Source organism: Musca autumnalis, unplaced genomic scaffold, assembly GCF_047663935.1.
Source record: "Musca autumnalis isolate F117 unplaced genomic scaffold, ASM4766393v1 scaffold_1, whole genome shotgun sequence".
In the NCBI taxonomy this organism is placed as follows: Eukaryota; Metazoa; Arthropoda; class Insecta; order Diptera; family Muscidae; genus Musca; species Musca autumnalis.
Genome location: NW_027411644.1, coordinates 190,752,972 through 190,775,802, shown reverse-complemented (window position 1 = coordinate 190,775,802; position 22,831 = coordinate 190,752,972). Strand labels below are relative to the sequence as shown.

The following is a 22,831-nucleotide window of genomic DNA, read 5'->3' as shown; positions in this document are numbered from 1 at the left end:
GACTAGAAAAAATTCTCTAAAAGATTGGTTTTCGTAATTTGTTCCTAGGTTGTGCCATATTTGAGATATATAAGTGTAAGGTGGGAAATTGCAGTCATGACATTGTTTTATAAGGAGACGATATAGTCATTAAGTTGTCAAATTTTTTACTTCTATATCCCAAAAATGGTAATATCTACGAAAACATCATAGAGGACAATCTTCCAGGTGTAGGCTCCTTCCATTTAAATTTAATTAGGGCGCACCGTGATATACGAGAGAGTAAAAGGGGTAATAATGAATGAAAATAAATATGAAAGAGGAAAAAAAACATCCCAGCAAAATTTGAAGGAAAGGGTTCTATACGATGACGTGATTTCATGTCATCTTTTGTATTGGTTCAAAGGAAGTCGTGAAAGATCGGATCTTTTAATTAGCATTTGAACCCATGCAAAGGAAGTCGTGAAGGATCCGATCTTTACATTAGCATTTGAACCAATACAAAGGAAGTCGTGAAAGATCCGATATTTTCATCAGCATTTGTATCATCAGCATCGATCCAATAGAGATGATGTTTGTGTTTTTATTTACACACCTGTTTATTTTCATTTTGGTCCGTTCCAGGGACGTACGCAGGATTTCATTTCGGGTTGGGGAGGGTGACTCCCGACCAAAAATCATGAAAATTTGAAATGTTGTGTAGCGTTACATAAAGCTATTTTAAAGAATTTGTTAGTTTATTTTATATTAAATATTGACACAGAGTATATCAATTCAGTAGTATTTAGGGTACAATTATAATTTTTAAAGAGTATAAAATATAAGTCCTCATATATTTAGAATTCAAAATAAACTATATCGAAGTTTTTAATCATGTAGGTCCACGGTATGGTATAGAGTTTTACAACCGCAGAGAATTTCAATTGTGTTTGCTATCACAAGATTTTCAGTATTTCGAAGATCATAGATTACATTTTGGGATTCCTCTTAATCCAATCCCTATATAACTCTATTCGCGAGTAGGACAAATTATGTTATACACGGGTTTAATGTGTTGGAGGGTATACCCGATCATAACCCCTTTTTTGACTTCTATGAATTAAATACCTCGAAAAAGAAGAATAAATCGAATCTGCGAGTGCAGCTTGGACTTCTATACTTATATTGTGTCGATAGCCTAAGAATAAAATATTATTTTATGTCATAAAAACGCCATATTTGCATCTTTACTAGAAGTGATAGATTCTGTGGAAGACAATTAAAAACCCCAGACATTTAAAATCGGACAATACAGACTACGACTCATATACTCCGAATCCTTGTCGAAGTACTGTACTCGTATGAGGCTACAAGACTCATGTTTGGGCTATGCCAAAAACCAATATCAGAAATCAATCGGCAAACTCTTAGCTAAATCGTGACAAAACACTTTAAGTCGAAAAAATTACATGATTGTTGTTCCGGCTGTATTCTCTACTTTCGGTATAATGTTAAAGAAGAAGCATTCATTTTTTAATTGAACGAGTGGACGTTTTTGGACTCGATGATATTAAACACTTTGCTGACTCAGTTCTTGCAACTTATTGGAACTATAATTTAAATAATTCTTAAATTAAATGTATTGCTTCAAATGTTACATAGTTTTGACAAATAACAATCGATCCTTTAAGAATCCCACATATTTATTCGCTAATAATAAGAAAATTAATCAAGAAGGACCACTTGTGTCCAAAAGAGTTTTGTATTTGTCATAACTTGTAATCGGTTGGAAACGAATTAAAAAAATCGTATTTTGAGCTTTGTCAGGAAGCGTGGACTTGCCCACGAAAAATAGGATATCGCAGTAAACAAGACTACAAGTGTCAACAAAAGGAAATTGTAAAGGACCCTCGAACAGTCTTTAAACTGCGCTTATTTTGAACTTTTGTGAGGGATATAACTGAAGATGTTGTCCAAACAGTGTTATACTTCATTGATTATAGGGAAACAATTCAAATGGATTTGCAAAATATAGCAAACAAATTTATTTTACGTCATTATTGTCTCCTACTGTTTAGCAACAAATTTGTCTAAAATAGAATAACAAAATTTTGGTGAAGCCAGCGAGACAATTTTCTAATTATACCCTCAGCCTTTAGGCTAAAGAGGGTATTTACACTTTGATACGGCCAAAAATGTGCCTCGTCCAAATAATGGTTTTAGACCCCAAGTATGTTTGTACGATATCCGTTTCAGACAATTTTGAGTCGATCTAGCAATGTCCGTCCGTCTGTCTGTCTGTCCGTCTGTCTGTCTGGCTGGTGCGCACGATAACTCTCGAACGGATCAATCGATTCGGTTCAATTTTTGGGTATCGAGATATTTTGTCCAGATTTGATTTAAGTTCGAAGATGGGCCATATCGGTCCACTCCTTCAGGTACCTCCCCCACAAAAGTTCAAAAATGTTCGGAAAAAATGTCCGCACGATAAGTCTTGAAGGGAGTAACCGAATTAGACCATACATTGCACATCGTGACATTTCTACCAGACATAGATGAGGTTCCAATATGGACCCTATTGGTTCACTCTTTCGGGTACCTACCACACAAAATTTTGCTTAAGTGCAGTTTAAGGCCTGCTCTCGAATCGCTTTGATTTTTGTTGCAGCCACTTGTATTTACTACCCCCATTACGACGATATAATTTTTTTCAGGAGCAAGTCCATGTATCCCCAGAAATCAGCACGAAAACTGCAAACAACCCATATAATACCATGTGTCGTAGTTGGAGTGCACGATAACTCTCGAACGGATCAACATATTTAGTTAAAATTTTGGGTCTTTTACATCTTTGTGTTTATTTCAGCTTGAGTCCATATTTTGTTGTAATTCAATTGTTTGAATAACAACAAAATATTTTAAAGTGGATATGAAATTGATTAGTTGCGGGCGAAGGGTAGGGAATACTATAGTTTCAGTTGTCACCAAACAACTTCATCTGTTCCCTTTTTCGCCGACTCTGTATCGATAAACAGGTCAATAAAGCCATCTAGCAAATTAAATAAAATGAGAAATTTGCTGTATGGCCCTAAAGCTGTTTACCCTACAATTTGAGTCGAACTAAAGAATTTCAAATCTACCACTGTTTTTATATCGTCTTTGCTTCGCAAAGAATACGAACATAGGAGTGTTGCTTCAATAAGCGGGGGTAAAAACAACAAGAAAGTTGTTTTTGCATTACGCATTGGTCAACAAGGCCGTGCTGATGCCTATTATTGTTGTTGGCGTTTTTTATTGTTGGACTGCAGAATTTTACATCTTTGTGTTTATTTCAGCTTGAGTCCATATTTTGTTGTAATTCAATTGTTTGAATAACAACAAAATATTTTAAAGTGGATATGAAATTGATTAGTTGCGGGCGAAGGGTAGGGAGTACTATAGTTTCAGTTGTCACCAAACAACTTCATCAGTTCCCTTTGGGTCTTTCAATATTTTGTCCAAACTTAGTTTAAATTCGAAGATAAACCATATCGGTCCACTCCTTCCGGTACCTCCCCCACAAAGGTTCAAAATTTTTCGCCAAGATTGTGGGCATGATAACACTAGGAGGGAATAACCGAATTGAGCCAAACTTTGCTATTGGTAATATTACTTTCAGGCATAGATCGAGTTCTAATATGGACTATATCGGTCTACTGATTTGAGTACCTCTCACACAAAATTTGGAAAAAGTATAGTTTAACAACTCCTCTCTGATCTTATTAATTTGTGACGCAGCAGGTTGCACTTGCGGCCCCTGTTACGACGTTGTAATTTTTTTCGTGGGAAAGTCCATACTTCCTGAGATAATGACCCAAAAAGGTCCAGAAAATCCTACCGGCACCACCTAAACTGGCTAACGTGTAAAATAACCCTTTAAGAGAGAAATCGATTTAGCTCAAACTTTGTAAATTGAAAAGTAAAATTGTAATATATTTAAATTCAGAAAATTAAGTACAACATATTTAATTATATAGTCTGTAAGGAAAATATCCATAGACGAATAAAGAAAAAAAAAATATTTCCTACAGATTTGTATTAGGTCCGAATATGTACTACATCGGATCACTCCTATGGGTACAACCTTCCCAAAGTTTGGAAAAAATGCACTCGTCTTGGATCATTCTGAATTTTGTTGCAACATGTAGTTTTTTGCGGCCCTTTCCATCCTGGAAAATTTTCCTAACAGCTAAAAAACCTACAGAAGTATTGTGTTAACTTTTTTTCTTCGGGTACGTGGCTGAGGGTATATCTCTCTCGGCTCAGCTGACTGATACTTTCTTACTTGTTTTCTTTAAGATATAGTGCAAGCAAAACCCTTCATACATTTTATCCAATAGACATTTTTCATGCATGTCCATTGAGTGTAATGCCTCGGACCTCTATATACCTCGAATATGATATAACAAACATGGAGTATATTCATTACGGAATTCGTATTTAATAGTGGAATGATACGACATGAAGCAGTAATTCAGATTTCATTAGACTATAGGTCCAAACAAAAAATGTGAAAACATTTCTTAAAAAACGTATTAATGACGCACATTTTCTGAACAGAAACTTCAGAAAAATATAAGTTTTCATTTCATTTGAAATCTGCAATCATAAAAAAATTTTTATGAGAAAGAAATTATGTAATCATTTGTTACACTAGCTTAACAAATTTTGTTCGACCAAAACATTTCGGGGGGCATCAATGGTATTTTCCAGAAAAAGTCTCTCCTGCCTGTTCGTTACATTTTGTTCTTAGAGATCCTTAAAGCAAGCCGGGTTGTAAATCCCTGCATATTTTCGTCCCTAAACAAAAGTATAAATTTCCAAAATGTTGGTGTTGGTGTTGGTGAATACATTGCAACTTTGGATGTAAACATTTTGCTGATAAATTAATTGTAGTTATTTCATGAATTCGTTTGAATTAATAAAGAGTTTTGTTTGTTATGAAAACTATATTTCAATACAGCATTTCCAATTTCCAAACAAGACATGAAAATGTCATGTCAAGGGGTTGGTGAAAATGACATGTGAAAGCATTGGCTAAAATGACATGTGAAAGCATTGGTTAAAATGACATGTTAAAGCATGGGTGAAAATGACGTGTCAATACATTGGTTAAAATGACATGTCAAAGCATTGGTGAAAATGACATTCAGTGCATTTGTTAAAATGACATGCTTAGAATCCAAAAAAGAACGCCATCTTTTGCGGGTCACGCTCATATAAAATTCATGAGTGAAAATGACAAAAAGATGACAGGCCAGATCACTTGCACCCATGATTCAACTCATGATTTGTCATCGAAAATTTTACTGGGATTGCAAAATGAGACTAAGCGATAAATTTATTTATTTATTTCAGCCTTTAGAACATACATTCCTTACATTCATTTTTGTAGTAAATTCTAGACTGTAGTTGTTGTTGTAAGATTGACACGAATACAATAAAAGTTTAATAATTAATCATCTAAATTAATTTAAATCAATCAGTTACTTTCATAACAATATGATATTAGCCATTTCTGTATAAAATATAATAAATTTTTATAATTGTTTCTTTGTCTTTTCTCCTTATTTTCAGAATGCTGAAGCTAGTTACGATTTTAGTAGCAACGATCCATTCCCTTATCCTCGCTATACGGATGATTGGTTCAATAGGTAAGGTTAACCTGTCACATTCGATTTCATAGAAATGTTTTTGTTGACTGTAATCTCAATTGTTCGGAGAAGAATTGGTCAAGGTTTAAAGTACAACACACTTTGTTATTGTTGTTTCATTTTCTTTTTTGGCTTCTGTTTCTATTTTCTACTTTCATTTTCCCGGCAGCCATGGAACTCGTTGCGCTGGTGAAGTTGCTGCTGCTCGTGATAATGGAATTTGTGGTGTTGGTGTTGCTTATGACAGCAAGATTGCAGGTGAGTAAGTTGAGATGATATTATGAGGTAAACCTTACAGTTGCTGGAGACAGATTATAAAATGTCAAATAATTTGCCAGCGTGGGTTGTTCAATGTAATAGGAAGACAGTTTATGCTATTGGAAATACGTATTTTTGTTCGATTTTGGTGAAAGTATTTTTTTATATAATTGCTAAAGACCAAATTGTTGTATTACATTACAATTTCGATTGCAACTTGTTCACCAATAGTGTTATGGTATATGGTATAACAAACAATTTTGCACATCAAGGATGACGGGCCAGTTGAAGCAATGAGTGTTTAATAGAATTTACTGCCGATTATGTTCATTAGTGCTTGGCAACCAACAATTCACGCTAAAAACCTCTGTATATTGCTGCCATTAATAATAAGTATCTTAACTGGATTATAGATATAGAAAATAAATCCAATTAAAAGAATCTTTAATGTCAATACATACATCCTTAAAGCAAATTAATTACCCCGAACATTTTTACTTTACTTCAAAGCAATTCCATAAAATCATGGAGGTTGTGTTTGTTTTACTCTGCAAATAAATAGAATGGTTATATTTATAATTTTATTGACACTTCTTATGAACATATAATGTTTAGTCAGTCGATACATTTTGATTCTCACCATCGCCATCATCATTATCATCATCATTATCATTATTTTTATTGGTATTGTTGTTATTGTTATCACATCTTTATTAGTGTTTTCTCCATTAAAAGCCATTAATTGAATACAGCATAGCCTTTACGATTATTGTGGAGTGTGTATTTTCCTTTTTAGTTTGCTTTGCTAAAAGTTTATGACATAGGCAGGCGATTGAAATCAGAGTTTGATGTCTTTTCCACAAATATGTGTTTATGTGAAAATAAAAACACATCTGCTATCGACATACCTTAACCCATTCCACTGACAAGGGGCTTCTCAAGCACATGCCCACACATTAGATTAGTATGTATGCATAAGAACATAATATACATACGAATAATATTTACTGAATTTACTTGCCCTGCTAGAATTTGGAAGTGATTTTTTTCACTCCCTCACCTAAGACGTCACTCCGGAGATACGCCAAGGAAGATAAAAGACGATCTTTTTTGAATTACACATACAATGTTTTTAGCATTATTATGATTACCTCTTATCGCGTATCGTGACACTTCGGAATGACTTCCAAGGCGATTGTTTACATTTATTTAATAATTCAACACATTGAACAAATATGGGACATTTTTCTATCTGATGATTATATGATTCGGTGGTGCAGTGATAATCATGCTCGCTTTGCACTCTGAAGGTCCGGGTTCGATTCCCAAACCAGACAAAAAATTAATATACATAGACAGAAATTTATAATTCTCTAAAAGCGTACTTTAAAAAAAAAAAAATAAATAGAAAAAATAAATTAAAAAATAAATAGATTTTGTTAATTAAATCCAAGAACTATCGCGGAAATGATGTCCAAGAAGTGTCGCCGAAGTGACTTCTACGAAGTGACACGGGCATGGTTCATTTTTTCAAAACGGAGGTCACTTCAGGTTGACAGTGTTAAGTTCGGTAGAGCCGAACTTTTTATATCCCCTACCATGAAGTATATGTTACGAAAGTACAAATGCCCACAATTTTAGGTCAATCCCACGGCAGCGGGTTCTTACGTACCGGATTGACCCGAAACCAAAAGTGTTTCGGCCAGCGGCTGCCAACCCAGCATTATATGCTGCTACAACAACAACAATTTAAGGTGGAAAAGTCTCTTGCCAATTCGAACCTTAAATGCCAATTTACTGCTAATTCGGCCTGAAAATGCAGCTAAAAATGTCAATATACCTGAAATCGTGCGGTACCGTTATATTGGGACTATTCAAAAACATTGACCTATCTTCACAATTTTTAGTAAATAATTTCGTGACCACTTTGCACCCTCAATGCAAAGTTATTCACAATTCGTTCTGGAAATGTAGCTAAAAACCTCAAAATACCTAAAATCGGGTGGTACCGTTATTACTCGTTACAAAGTTATGAGTACGGTCGCACAGAGCGTGTGTGTTCAACCACAAATCCTAGGGTTGTGTGTTCACGCGAGTTTTTTGTGGGACACATTTAAGCTTTTAAACAACCCTTACCCAGCAACAATTCGGATCCGTTAATCGTTATGTAACCCATTAGAAAGTAATGTAAACAAAAATAACTACTAATGTTACTCCTTACTAAGTTATGAGTGCGGTGGCACATAGCGAGTGTGTCCGATTACAAATCCGAGGGTTGTGTGTTCAACGCTCGCCGTCGGCGGGGTACTTTTTGTTAAAAAAAAAAAAAAAAACAAAGAACAGTTGATGATACACATGTAAGCATATATGAGCGTTTAAACAACCCTTAATGTTCGCGTGTTCGCATGATCAAATCACATTGAGATCAAAATAAAATAAAAATGTGAAGTGTGTAGAAATTGAAACAAATTCCCACCTCAACAGTTCTAAAAATAGAAGAAGTTAAAAAGCGTTAAGATCGACCGGGCCGAACTTTTTATACCCTCCACCATAAAATACTCTGAGCTAATATGGATTTATTAGTTTTCTTTCTGTTGCGAATGTACCTATAAACACAATTTTACCTGAAACCCTAAGTGCCAAATTATAGCTAGAACATGTAGCTAAAAACTTCAAAATACCGGAAATCGGTAACTAATTCGGTCTTAAATTGTACCTAAAAGCGTCAAACGGGTCCATTCGGCATTAGTAATATTTAGTCCAAACTTTGTTTATGTTCGATGATGGGCCATATCAGTCCACTCCATCAGGTACCCCCCCACAAAAGTTCAAAATTTTTCGCTAAAATTGTGCGCACGATAATTCTCGTAGGGAGTAACCGAATTGGTCATAACTTCGGACATCGTAACATTTCTACGAGACATAGATCAGGTACGAGTATGGACTATATCGGTTCAACAACCGCAACAACTTGTTTCCGCTGCCCCCAATACGACGGTGCAGGAGCATGTCCACAATTGCCGAGAAAATGGCCTGAAAGCTGTAAAAAGCCAATCGTAATATTTTTCCCAAAGTTAAATCAAGTTCTAAGATGGACCCTATCGGTCCACTGCTTTGGGTACCTTCCCCACAACAGTTCAAAACTTTTCGCTAAAAAAGTGCGCACGATAACTCTCGAAGGCAGTAACCAATTTGGCCCACACTTTGGGCATCGTAATATTTCTACGAGACATACATTAAAATATGGACTATATATGTCAACTCCCTCGGATACCTGCTACACCAAATTTCGGAAGAGTGCAGGTTAGGACCTCCTCTCGAATCGTTTTGGTTTTTCTTGCAACATGCTGCACTCAAGGCCACTACTACGATGGTACTAGTTTTTTTTTCAGTGGCAAGTCCATACTTCTTAAGAAAATGACCCGAAAACTGTAAAAAACCCTACGGCCAGCATATTAGATGAAATTCGAGGATGATGCTAATTCCACTCCTTTCGGTACATCCCCCACAAAATTTCTCAGAAACCGAGCAACCGATTTGGTGCAAACTTTGGACCTCGAAACATTTGATCCACACTTAGTTTATGTTCAAAAGTGGGCCCTATCGATCCATCTCTTGGCGTACCACCCACACAAATGATCAAAATTTTTATATATAAGGGTCAGTGCGAGAATACTATGGAAATTTGTACCGAAAGTTATTCTAATCCATATATATATATATATCGGCAAGTTTATACGCCCAATCTGAAGGCCCCCTAAATACATACGTTTTTTTTTTTGGGAAAAAAGTGTCTCAATTCACACAGGCTGAGGGTACACCTCTCTAACCATGTGATACCCTACACCTCTACTCCTCGGAATTAGCTTCCAGCAAATCAAAATTCCTTAATGGAAGTAATAAACTTATTGTAAGAAATAACTTAATGTCACCTTAGCACATCAAGCTTAAATAATGGCGCCGAAGGTCGTGGGTTCGATTTCCCGGACAGGTAAATTCAAATTTTCAACGGTGACAAAATACCCCTCGGTAATGTTGCGACATGTAAAACTTCGCTTCAAGAGGTGTCAGATTCGGCGGTAGCCTGTACGTATCGGGGTCCACTCATTGATATGAGAGAAGTCTCTCTTGTCCCTTCTTGGATGTTTGTGGATGTTTACATTTCTAATAAATATTCTAAAATTGGAAAATTGCAATTAATACGCTAGGGCCCACGTTATTTGCAATAATGTAAAAACTGAGTATTTCTCTGTCATGATAGAGTCAATTTGTACCATGGCAGGGAATGTTTGTTCTCTACACAAAATCCATTATTTATTAGACAGTAGGTCCGTTATCGAGCACACACATTATTGCAATTTGCATCAGGGGAAAGCTCAGTAGTTATTTTTCCATATGTAGGCTATTTTGTCGGCATATGCCCTCCAGGATTTAAAGTATGGACCAAAATTATTTTTTTTTTTGTTTTTCATACAAAAGTAATGGGCCATTTCAGCCGCTAAATAACATCAGATCATCATAAAAAATTGTAGGCATCTTCTTCGACCTAAACTCATACCTCGCGCAAAATGTCGTGACTATTGAGCTGTAATTGCGACCTTTAGCGTGCTAATGACAACACTACAAACAAATAACTGGATATATTAGGCTGTACCTCTGTTATCTGACCACGAAAACCAACATAATTGGCATCAATGGAAAGGTCAAGAGTTGGCCTTCCAAATATTATTTACAGAGGCGGAATGTGTCTTAAGAGAATATGGATATAAGCTGTATATTAACAAGTAAAAAAGTATCAGTCGGCTTTGCCGACAGAGATATACCCTCAGCCTGTGCAAATTAAAACACTTTTTTCACAAAAAACTTATGTATTTAGGGGGTTTCAAAATTTTGGTCGTATGAACCGACAAAAATGTTGATTAGGATTAAAGTTCAAAAATGTTGCGGAAAAGGTACATAAAGGAATGGACCGACATAGACCATGGGTGTGCCATACGCGGTTTTTACACCCTTCGGGCTTTTTTCTCAAAAGTATGGACTTGCACCTGAAACAACTTTTACCATCGTAATTGAGGCAGCAAATGTAAGTTGCTTCAACAAAAAGTGATTCAATAGCAGGTCTTAAAGTGAACTTATCCAAAATTGTGTGTGGGATGTACGGGATGGAGTGGAATATAGTCCATATTCGAACCTGATCTATATCTGGTAGATATTATGAGAATGTGTAAAGTATGGACCAAATCGGTCACTCCCATCAAGAGTTATCGTGCGCACAATTTTTCCGAATATTTTTGAACTTTTGTGGGGTAGGTACCTGAAGGAGTGGACCGATATAGTTTATCTACGAACTTAAACTAAGTTTGGAAACAATATTACGAAGGCCAAATTTTGGACGGAATCGGCATTTCCGCTCGAGAATTATCTTGCGCTTCCACCCATAAACTTAGGGTGTCATAGGGTTTGTTTTTCAACTTTCAGGCTATTTTTTTTCAGGAAGTATGGACTTGCCCCTGAGGAAACTTGTACCATCGTATAGGGGACAGTCAATACAAGATGTTACAACAAAAACCAAGGCGATTCGAGAGCAGGTCCTAAACTGAACTTTTCCGAAATTTTGTGTGGGAGGTATTCGAAGGAGTTTACCGATTGAGTCCATATTGGAACCTCATCTAAGTCTGGTAGAAATTTCATAATGTGCAAAGTATGGACCAAATCGGTTACTTCCTTCAAGAGTTATCGTACGCACAAATTTTCCGAACATTTTCGAACTTTTGAGAGGAGGTACCGGAAGGAGTGGACCGATATAATCCATCGTTGAACTTGAACTAAGTTTGGACAAAATATTACGAAAGCCAAATTTTGGACCGAATCGGTTGATCCGTTCGAGAGTTATCTTGCGCTCCAACCACTACACACGGTGTCAGAGGGTTTTTTGTAACTTTCAGGCTATTTTCTCAGGAAGTAAGGACTTGCCCCTAATGAAACTTACAGCTTCGTATAGAGGACAGGGAATACAACTTGCGTAAACAAAAATCAAAGCGATTCGAGACCAGGTCCTAAACTGAACTTTTCCGAAATTTTGTGTGGAAGGTACCCGAAGGAGTGGACCGATTGAGTCCATATTGGAACCTCATCTAAGTTTGGTAGAAATTACACGATGTGCAAAGTATGGACCAAATCGGTTATTCCCTACAAGAGTTATCGTGCGCACAAGTTTTGCGACAATTTTTGAACATTTGTGGGGGAGGTACCTGAAGGAGTGGACCTATATGGCCCATCTTCGAACTTAAATCGAATCTGGACAAAATATTTCGATACCCAAAATTTGAACAGAATCGATTGATTCGTTCGAGAGTTATCGTGCGCACCAGCCAGCCAGACAGACCGACAGACAGACAGACGGACATTGCTAGATGTACTCAAAATTGTCTGAAACGGAAAGTAGGTACCTGAAGGAGTGGACCTATATGGCCCATCTTCGAACTTAAATCGAATCTGGACAAAATATTTCGATACCCAAAATTTGAACAGAATCGATTGATTCGTTCGAGAGTTATCGTGCGCACCAGCCAGCCAGACAGACCGACAGACAGACAGACGGACATTGCTAGATGTACTCAAAATTGTCTGAAACGGATATCGTACAAACATACTTGGAGTCTAAAACCATTATTTCTATGAGGCACATTTTTGGACGTACCCTCTTTAGCCTATAGGCTGAGGGTATAAAAATGTTCACAGTTTTCACACAAAAGTTGTGGTCCATTTAACCATCTAAACATTATCTGATCACCATCTCAAAATGCAAGCTTTTTCCTTGTCATATACTCTTACCTTATTTAAAATTTCGCGGCGATCGGACTATTATTGCGACCTACATAGCAGCTAAAAAATCGGTTAAAAATTTAGTTTTTCGTAAATTTTACCCGCTAAATATTTCACGATCATCACCAATTAAAATAGCGATGATCTATTCTGATGTGAAACTGACCTCCATACAAAATTTCGTGACGATCGGTCCATAATTGCGGCCTGGAGTTTGATTACAATTTATAATGGACAGACGCACGGACGCACATCGCTATATCGCTTTATCTCGTCGAGATATGAAAAACGGTATACCACATTGGAGGTCTGCGACGAATATTTCGCGGTGTTACATGAATTTTCCCCAAAACAAACTTATAATACCCTTTCCACATAGTGGTGTAGGGTATAATTAAATAAAATAAATAAATATGTGATAATGTTTGGCTGAAGAGCAGCATTAACACAGCAAAAAGGAAATCAAAAACAACTTTTTGCAAAACTGACCGATTTCACTCAGAATCCCCCACATATTGTAAATCGTTATAAACATGTATGTACGTCTGTCCGTCTGTTAAAATCAAGATACATTTAGCAATAATAATCTTAGGATGTCCTGTATTAAAAATAAGCTATATCGGTTCACTTTTTGATATAGCGCCATAGAACAGTACCTCCCAATTTTCGGTACTTTGAATGATTTAATCACATTTTCTCATAGAAATTGCTGAAATTTGTTATTTAGTCTTCTTTGGGGCTACAACACTTTCATTCATAAATTTGTCAGTGTAGGTCCACCAAAAAATATTACCTGTTGTACGAATGAATGACCTTTTGTCTATTATTGACTACAACAACTTTTATTCCATTTTAATATTGAAAAAGTTCTCACACAAGCCACTTTTAGTTGAAATGATATATAAAATAAAATTATATAGGATATATGGTAATATTCAAAAAAGTTTTTCAATCGTTGAAGTTGAGGTTCACCATTTAATAAGTCGCGAACTGTTAATATATTTTATAAAATATGAATATATTTATATTAATTGAAGTGTTTTAGCCACGATCTCATAATATGGACCATAACAAATAATTTTCGTGGAAGCTGCGTTGGTGGTAATATTAAAAAATGGGTAAAAATGTGTTGAGGTCTACAAGTTTTTTTGTGTTCTTTCTTGATTTCTGGTCAAACCACCGAAAATTCAGACATAAGCTCAAAGAAAGAATTGAAGAATACCCCTTGGGCAACATGGTTCTAATGTATGACTTTTCGATATATACACTGCATCCCCCTAAAATCGATGCTGACATTTTGAAGTTTTGAAAACTGGGTTTTTCGAATTTTTCTTATAAATAGTGGGTGCAACTAGATAATAATCCAAACTAGTTTATAGGATTGTAGAACTCGCGATTCCACGTCGTTCGATGTATATCTCATGAGTGTGCTCCGTACAGCTTCCTAGTAATAGAAGTCCAAAGGCGAAAATTTGGTGCGTAAATTTTCTGAAAAAAACCTATTTTTTGGCTTTAAAATTTACAACTGTCGTACAGGTACCCCTGAACCCCGCGTGATTTTAGTTTTTTTACGTGCCTGATCTAATGAGCTCTTCCGCGGTCGAATCCATCCACTAAAACGCCGGATATAGACACCTTTAAAGTAGGAAAATCTGCAAAAATATATTTTGACAATTCCGCGAATTGAACCGCAATTTTCTTTGATTATTTTTGCATAAATATAATCCTTTATACGCGATTATAATATTTGCCAAAAAGGTGTGTCACAAATTACAAAGATTCAGGAGTAATATCCCTATTTATCCCAAAATAGAATGCGGTGGCACATCCCCAGTTCTTGACGAATCTGTCTATAATAATTTATATTGACGTATTTTTAATAGGCGGCCATTGAAATCGGATGCACCTTATAATCATATGCACATCGCGTAATTTTTGCCCACTTGAAGGTTTTTTGAATTGTAAGATGCAACTGATGGCACACTTTGGTCGCTGAATGAAACATGGGAAAATCCATGCACATTGATAGACATGGACTCCCTGTATCCGAAAAGCACATGCACCTCAACCGATTTAAACCAATTCGCGAATTATTCGGTTTTTAACTTCTATGTTTTTTCTTTGATTGTAATTTCAATATTACTCTCTACTTCTTATTTCTATTGCTTATAGATACCTTTAAAGTAGGAAAATCTGCAAAAATATATTTTGACAATTCCGCGAATTGAACCGCAATTTTCTTTGATTATTTTTGCATAAATATAATCCTTTATACGCGATTATAATATTTGCCAAAAAGGTGTGTCACAAATTACAAAGATTCAGGAGTAATATCCCTATTTATCCCAAAATAGAATGCGGTGGCACATCCCCAGTTCTTGACGAATCTGTCTAAAATAATTTATATTGACGTATTTTTAATAGGCGGCCATTGAAATCGGATGCACCTTATAATCATATGCACATCGCGTAATTTTTGCCCACTTGAAGGTTTTTTGAATGGTAAGATGCAACTGATGGCACACTTTGGCCGCTGAATGAAACATGGGAAAATCCATGCACATTGATAGACATGGACTCCCTGTATCCGAAAAGCACATGCACCTCAACCGATTTAAACCAATTCGCGAATTATTCGGTTTTTAACTTCTATGTTTTTTCTTTGATTGTAATTTCAATATTACTCTCTACTTCTTATTTCTATTGCTTATCACAGAAAGCAAATATACTTTCACGATGACTAATTACTTTTCTCGTAGAAGTTTAAGCAAAATACTTCAGGATTTGGATCGAAATTTAGCGAAATAATAGAATAACTCCCAACATTTGTTTTTCAAATTTTTCGTATTTAACCAAAAATATATTTTTGAAATAATTTCCAACAATAAGTTTCCGTTCTTTGTTGTTGCTGTAATATGCAAGTTATAAACGCGATCTCACATTTTTCTACGCGTTGTCTAGATTCTGTACGTATTTTTAAATTATTTTTATACCCTCAGCCTTTAGGCTAAAGAGGGTATTTACACTTTGATACGACCAAAAATGTGCCTCATCGAAATAATGGTTTTAGACCCCAAGTATGTTTGTACGATATCCGTTTCAGACAATTTTGAGTAGATCTAGCAATGTCCGTCCGTCTGTCTGTCTGTCTGTCCGTCTGTCTGGCTGGCTGGTGCGCACGATAACTCTCGAACGGATCAATCGATTCGGTTAAAATTTTGGGTATCGAAATATTTTGTCCAGATTCGATTTAAGTTCGAAGATGGGCCATATAGGTCCACTCCTTCAGGTACCTCCCCCACAAATGTTCAAAAATTGTCGCAAAACTTGTGCGCACGATAACTCTTGTAGGGAATAACCGATTTGGTCCATACTTTGCACATCGTGTAATTTCTACCAAACTTAGATGAGGTTCCAATATGGACTCAATCGGTCCACTCCTTCGGGTACCTCCCACACAAAATTTCGGAAAAGTTCAGTTTAGGACCTGGTCTCGAATCGCTTTGATTTTTGTTTACCCATGTTGTATTCGCTGTCATTTATACGACGCTGTAAGTTTCATTAGCGGCAAGTCCATACTTCCTCAGAAAATAGCCTGTTACAAAAAAACCCTATGACACCGTGTGTAGTGGTTGGAGCGCATGATAGCTCTCGAACGGACCTGCCGATTCGGTCCAAAATTTGGCTTTCGTAATATTTTGTCCAAACTTAGTTCAAGTTCAAAGATGGATAATATCGGTCCACTCCTTCCGGTACCTCCCCCACAAAAGTTTGAAAATATTCGGAAAATTTGTGCCTGCGATAACTCTTGAAGGAAGTAACCGATTTGGTCCATACATTGCAAATTATGAAACTTCTACCAGACTTAGATGAGGTTCCAATATGGACTCAATCGGTAAACTCCTTCGAGTACCTCCCACACAAAATTTCGGAAAAGTTCAGTTTAGGACCTGCTCTCGAAACGCCTTGGTTTTTGTTGTAACATTTTGTATTCACTGTCCCATATACGAAGGTACAAGTTTCCTCAGGGGCTCGTCCATACTTCCTGAAAATATAGCCTGAAAGTTGAAAAACAAACCCTATGACACCATGTTTATGGGTGGAAGCGCAAGATAATTCTCGAACGAAAATGCCGATTCCGGCCAAAATTTGGCCTTCGTAATATTGTTTCCAAACGTAGTTTAAGTTCGTAGATAAGCCATATCGGTCCACTCCTTCAGGTACCTACCCCACAAATGTTCAAAAATATTCGGAAAAATTGTGCGCACGATAACTTTTGATGGGAGTGACCGATTTGGTCCATACTTTACACATTCTCATAATATCTACCAGATATAGATCAGGTTCGAATATGGAATATGGAGTGGACAAATATCCACTCCATCCCGTACCTCCCACACAAAATTTTGGATAAGTTCACTTTAAGACCTTGCTATTAAATCACTTTGATTTTTGTTGAAGCAACCTACATTCGCTGCCTCAATTACGATGGTAAAAGTTGTTTCAGGGGCAAGTCCATACTTCTTGAGAAAACAGTCCGAAGGGTGTAAAAACCCCCTATGGCACCCCATGGTCTATGTCGGTCCATTCCTCTAAGTACCTTTTCCGCAAAATGTTTGTACTTTAATCCTTATCAACATTTTTGTCGGTTCATTCAAATTTTCAAATTTTGAAACCCCCTAAATACATAAGTTTTTTTTTGTGAAAAAAGTGTTTCAATTTGCACAGTCTGAGGGTATATCTCTGTCGGCAAAGCCGACTGATACTTTTTAACTTGTTTTAGAGATTGTTTGGACTCTGATTTAGAATAAATAAAATTTATTCCAAGATTTCTTCAATATTTTTTGATTTTCCGCGAAAATAAAAATAAATTTAGCAACTATTTTAGCATCTACGGATAGATATCAAATGCTGCTAACGATTCATATATACATGTTCTTATTACAACACAATAGGAATTTTTAAATATTTTTTCTTTACAAGAGAGTAAAACCGCATATAACTTTTGAGTGCAGCATCCAATTTTGTGAACGCGAACAGATTTGAAACCACGAGTTTTTTCGTAACCCATGTACCAAAAATGGCGGATGTCCTCGCCAAAAAAGTTTTTAATTTTTTTTCTATGTAATTGTAAAGGAAATTTGAAATTTACCATATATATATGTAATGATATGATGATAAATTTAGTGAGAAACAAAGAACGTCATAGTCTTCAGTTAGCGTGGCTGAAGAGTTCAGTTCTTTCATAAACGAAAGTTAATTAAATGTTCCATTCTTCCTTAATACAACTCGAGGTGGAGGGTATAAAAGGTTCGGACCGGCCGAACTTAACTTCGCTCTTTCTTCTTTTATTTTAAACATAAAATATATTATTATACGAGGGCGGTTCGGAGACTTCTTAGCCTATCAATGAAAGAGAATAGTTAGTTTTTCAAAAATATTTTTATTTTTCAATATAATCTCCTGAAACTTCAATACACTTAATTCGTTGATTTTAGACATTGTTAAAACACTCTTGCGCTCTCGTGCGTTGTCTTGATTAAAAATTATATTTTTGTATTGTAAGCCAGGACGTTTTTCTCGAATTTGTACATTTAATTGATCCAAAAGGTTGCAATAGTACTCTGAATTTATTGTTTTACCCTTTTGCAGATAGTCAATCAATAAAATACCTTTGAAGTCCCAAAAAACCGTTGCCATAACCTTACCAGCCGATTGAATTGTTTTTGCATTCTTTGGGGCATTTCCTCCAGCTTCAGTCCATTGTTTGGATTGTTCTTTTGTCTCTGGAGTATATTGGTGGATCCATGTCTCATCAACAGTTATGAAACGACGCTTAAAATCCATTTTATTTCGCTTAAAACGATCCAAACAAGCTTGAGAAATGTTCATTCTTATGCGTTTTTGATCGACTGTTAACAAATGCGGCACCCATCTTGCAGAAAGCTTTTTCATCTGTAGTTCTTCATGCAAAATTAAATGGACTCGATCATTTGAGATGCCCATGATATTAGCAATTTCACGAACTTTTATTCGTCGATCATTTAATGGTTCATCTTCAATGCTTGTACGACCACGTTTAAATTCAGCAACCCAATTTTTTACTGTTGCATATGAAGGAGCACTTTCACCTAACACATTCACCATATCATTATGAATTTCTTGTCCCGATAAACCTTTTTTATGTAAATATTTAATGACAGAACGCATTTCTAATTTTTCCATTGTAAAAAAATTGCGGATGCGTCTTTTTTGAACACCTGTTTCTATATGAATGAGTTGCCAGATCGAAACAAAATTTAACATGTGTTCATAACAGAGATGGAGGTTTCCAAAACACTTAACTTTTTTCTGGCTAAGAAGTTTCCGAACTGCCCTCGTACTGTGTACTTTTTTGAGTTCTATAATATTAACTTATACTGGCGCCGCAGCGTGACAGATGACCGCAACATAAGAAGACACGTGTCCAGGCACTTGCACTTTCGTTTTTCATTTTGTCGGATTCATATATTCTAAACCGCTATGAATTTCGGATTATTCTCGAAAGCAAAGTTGTAGTCTGGTCTATGGATATTGTAGTTTTGGTCTATAGATATCAAACTGATCAAAATTCATGCAACCAACCAACTACAAAAATATACCTAAGAGCTCAATAAACGCAAATTACCTCCTTACCAAGCTGTTGTGTCAGAATATTGTTATTTTTTCATGTCGCAGAGATTTCTTTACGACAGAGAAAAAGTGACAAAACATTTTTAATATTTTTATGCTCTACACGACTGTGTGATGTTGATTTTAATAACTGGAAAAAAGTTATGACCCTAATGTACACACATATATGCTTTTTAAGGAAATCCGGATATTACTTTTTCTATAATATTGTCTTTGTGTATTAAAACAAATACATCTACAAAATTGCCATAAATATGTTAACACGGAGAGAGTGATTTTTATTGTTGGCCATAAATTGGTGCGATATCTTCCTCAATGTCAATATTTACACCAATATATAAATAATACATACAAATGAATGCACATACACATATATGTATGGGTGTGTTCGGTAAATTCCATTTTTAGTGGAATGTCAATAACATGACGTTATGTGTTAGATAAGATTATTATAATAAAGATAGATAATAAAACTATAAATAATGAAGGTAAAGCATTTATATAGTCATAATAATTGATTTCCTTCCTCTCTCTCCCCCCTCTTTTATTTTCATTTTTAGGAATACGCATGTTGGATCAACCTTATATGACAGATTTGATTGAAGCGAATTCAATGGGCCATGAACCACATAAAATTCACATTTACAGTGCTTCATGGGGTCCAACTGATGATGGCAAAACTGTGGATGGACCACGTAATGCAACAATGCGCGCCATTGTACAGGGTGTTAATGAGGTGTGTATAATGTGTTTAGTAGAACCACCGGCATTTCGATAAGTCTTAGAGATTTTACCCCCACATTCTCTCTCTCTACCTACCTCAGTAGGAGAAATCATTCGATTGTAACCAAATGTAATAACCCACACAAACTCACAATGAAAAAACACATTTTCTTACATTTCCCGTAGGGTCGTAATGGTTTGGGCAATATTTATGTCTGGGCATCGGGTGATGGCGGCGAAGAGGACGATTGCAATTGTGATGGCTATGCCGCTTCCATGTGGACAATTTCCATTAATAGCGCCATAAACGATGGTCAAAATGCTCATTACGATGAAAGCTGCAGCTCAACATTGGCCAGTACATTTAGTAATGGTGCCAAAGATCCCAATACTGGTGTAGCAACAACAGATTTATATGGCAAATGTACAACAACACATTCGGGTACGAGTGCGGCCGCACCGGAAGCAGCTGGTGTGTTTGCATTGGCCTTGGAGGCAAAGTAAGTAAATCATGCGAACGATGCTGTTGTTGATAGGGAAGGAAACATTACACATATGGAGAAGGCACTTAAATTGGATTGAAATGGATTGAAACAATGACGTAGTTACATAAAGCTACTGTTTCAATTCAGTTTTTACTGTCGAGAAATTTAAAAGCATTCATTTTTAATTTTATGCTTTGTTTCTTCAATTTTCTTCAGTCCCGAATTGACATGGCGTGATATTCAACATTTGACCGTTTTGACTTCAAAACGGAATTCCCTTTTTGATGCCAAAAATCGTTTCCATTGGACAATGAATGGTGTGGGACTGGAGTTTAATCACTTGTTTGGTTTTGGAGTTCTGGATGCTGGTGGCATGGTCACCTTGGCCAAACAGTGGCATACAGTACCGCCCAGGTATCACTGTGAAGCTGGTGAAATTTCTGAGACACAGTAAGTTTTAAAAATTGTTCTTGAAATAAATGTTTCAATTGAAATAAAATTGTTTTTAGTCCCATCTACTCTGGCCGCTCTCTGTTTTTGGAAATAAAAACAGATGCCTGCAAAGGAACTGATACAGAAGTGAATTACCTGGAACATGTCCAAGCTGTTATATCGGCAAATGCATCGCGTAGAGGAGATTTGGAATTGTTTTTAACATCACCAATGGGTACAAGGTAGGGATTATAAAAATGTTGTTGTTGTTGCAATATATTCAATAACGCCGATTTGATTTTATGAATAACATGATTCTGATTCAATCTCCAGGTCTAGGAATATAGATTTCATAAAAATTATGTACTTATCCATGTCCAATATGAATTGAGGCGACTGCAAATTCTATAGAAAACTATTTCATTTTGTTTGTTTAGAAAGTTGATGTTATTCGGAGGTATAAGGACAACGGCTTGTTCTATGCTCCTAATTGACTCGGAAGAATCTTCCATCACCTCAACAATTACGTGGTTATGTTCGTTGATTTTATTCATTGTGGGAGCGGCAATACATTCCATAATGCCTGTTCAGAGCTCGTTTGGTCTTTGCCCGGGTCACGTATCTGTTCATTTCCGGATCAATGTTCAACACATGTCAACATCTGTTAGATGTAATGGATGTAGATAACACTGTGCGACAACCAACAAAAATTACAAGGAATTTTTATTGAGGAGGATGTGGGGAATATTTTTGTTAAAAATTTTAACCCTCATGCGGTTCATCAAAGAGGTCTTTCTGGTCCTTTTTCGAAAATCTTTCAAAACTCCTCGAAAATGTTCGTCAGAATACTCCAAATCTGAAAATCTTATCTAATCGCCAGGAATCTCTAAAAATTAAAAAAGCGTTTTAGGGTTAAAGTCGAACTTCATCTGAGTTAATTCAAAACTGTCGCATAAAACATAATTTTAGAGAGATTATGTGAGAAAAAAATATATTCTCTGTCAAATTTCACTATGGGTCGCCAAAGAAATGAAATGTTTATTTACGTTAAGTTAAAAGTACTAAAAATACGCAATTTTACCAAAACCGATCTGAGTTTTCTATATTTATACCCTACACCACTATGTGGTAAGGTGTATTATGTGTTAGTGCATTTGTATGTAACATACAAAAGGAAGCGAGATAGACCCATAGTTCCTTCTAGGGATATACATAGAATCACTTTCTGAGTCGATTTATGCATGTCCGTCCGTCCGTCCGTTCGCAACATACAGGTCGCATTTGTCGACCGATTTCGCTGAAAATTGGGGAATACCATTTTTTTAGCCGTCGTAAGATCAAGTTCGAAGATGGGCTATATCGGTCCAAGTTTTGGTATAGCCCCCATATAACGGTTCCCCCCGATTTGCGGTATTTTGACGTTTTTAGCTACATTTTCAGACCGATGCACAGTGGATCCACCCATTGGCCAAAAATAAAAAAATGAATGTCAGAATTTTGGTACAACATCTGGCAACTCTGGCAGCTATGATATGGACCTTTTTAAAAATATATTAATTTTTGTTTCATTCGAACGCGATCTTCTTAAGAACAGCTTCAAAAGTCGGAACATTTGACTAATATTTTTTGTTGCGAGTACAACCTATATTTTAAGTGCAAGTAAATATATTCAGAATATCACGAAACTAATACGTATAGCGAAATATTATAGTGGATTTTCAAGGAGGAGGTAATAGCTTAATTTTCATTTAAAAATAGTGTTTTAGCGTGTTGTGGAATTCTAGT

The 22,831-nt window shown here is 36.0% G+C and overlaps 1 protein-coding gene across 1 annotated transcript in view; it reads left to right on the top strand.

The window, feature by feature from the left end:
- The window catches only part of amon (prohormone processing protease amontillado), a 288,241-nt gene that overhangs the window by 249,210 nt on the left and 16,200 nt on the right, over positions 1–22,831 (top strand). Inside the window, exons 5-10 of the mRNA XM_073959324.1 lie at positions 5,575–5,651; positions 5,821–5,909; positions 19,967–20,142; positions 20,316–20,629; positions 20,831–21,064; positions 21,124–21,288. Coding sequence (XP_073815425.1) covers positions 5,575–5,651; positions 5,821–5,909; positions 19,967–20,142; positions 20,316–20,629; positions 20,831–21,064; positions 21,124–21,288 — 1,055 coding nt within the window. The remainder of the gene's footprint in view (positions 1–5,574; positions 5,652–5,820; positions 5,910–19,966; positions 20,143–20,315; positions 20,630–20,830; positions 21,065–21,123; positions 21,289–22,831) is intronic.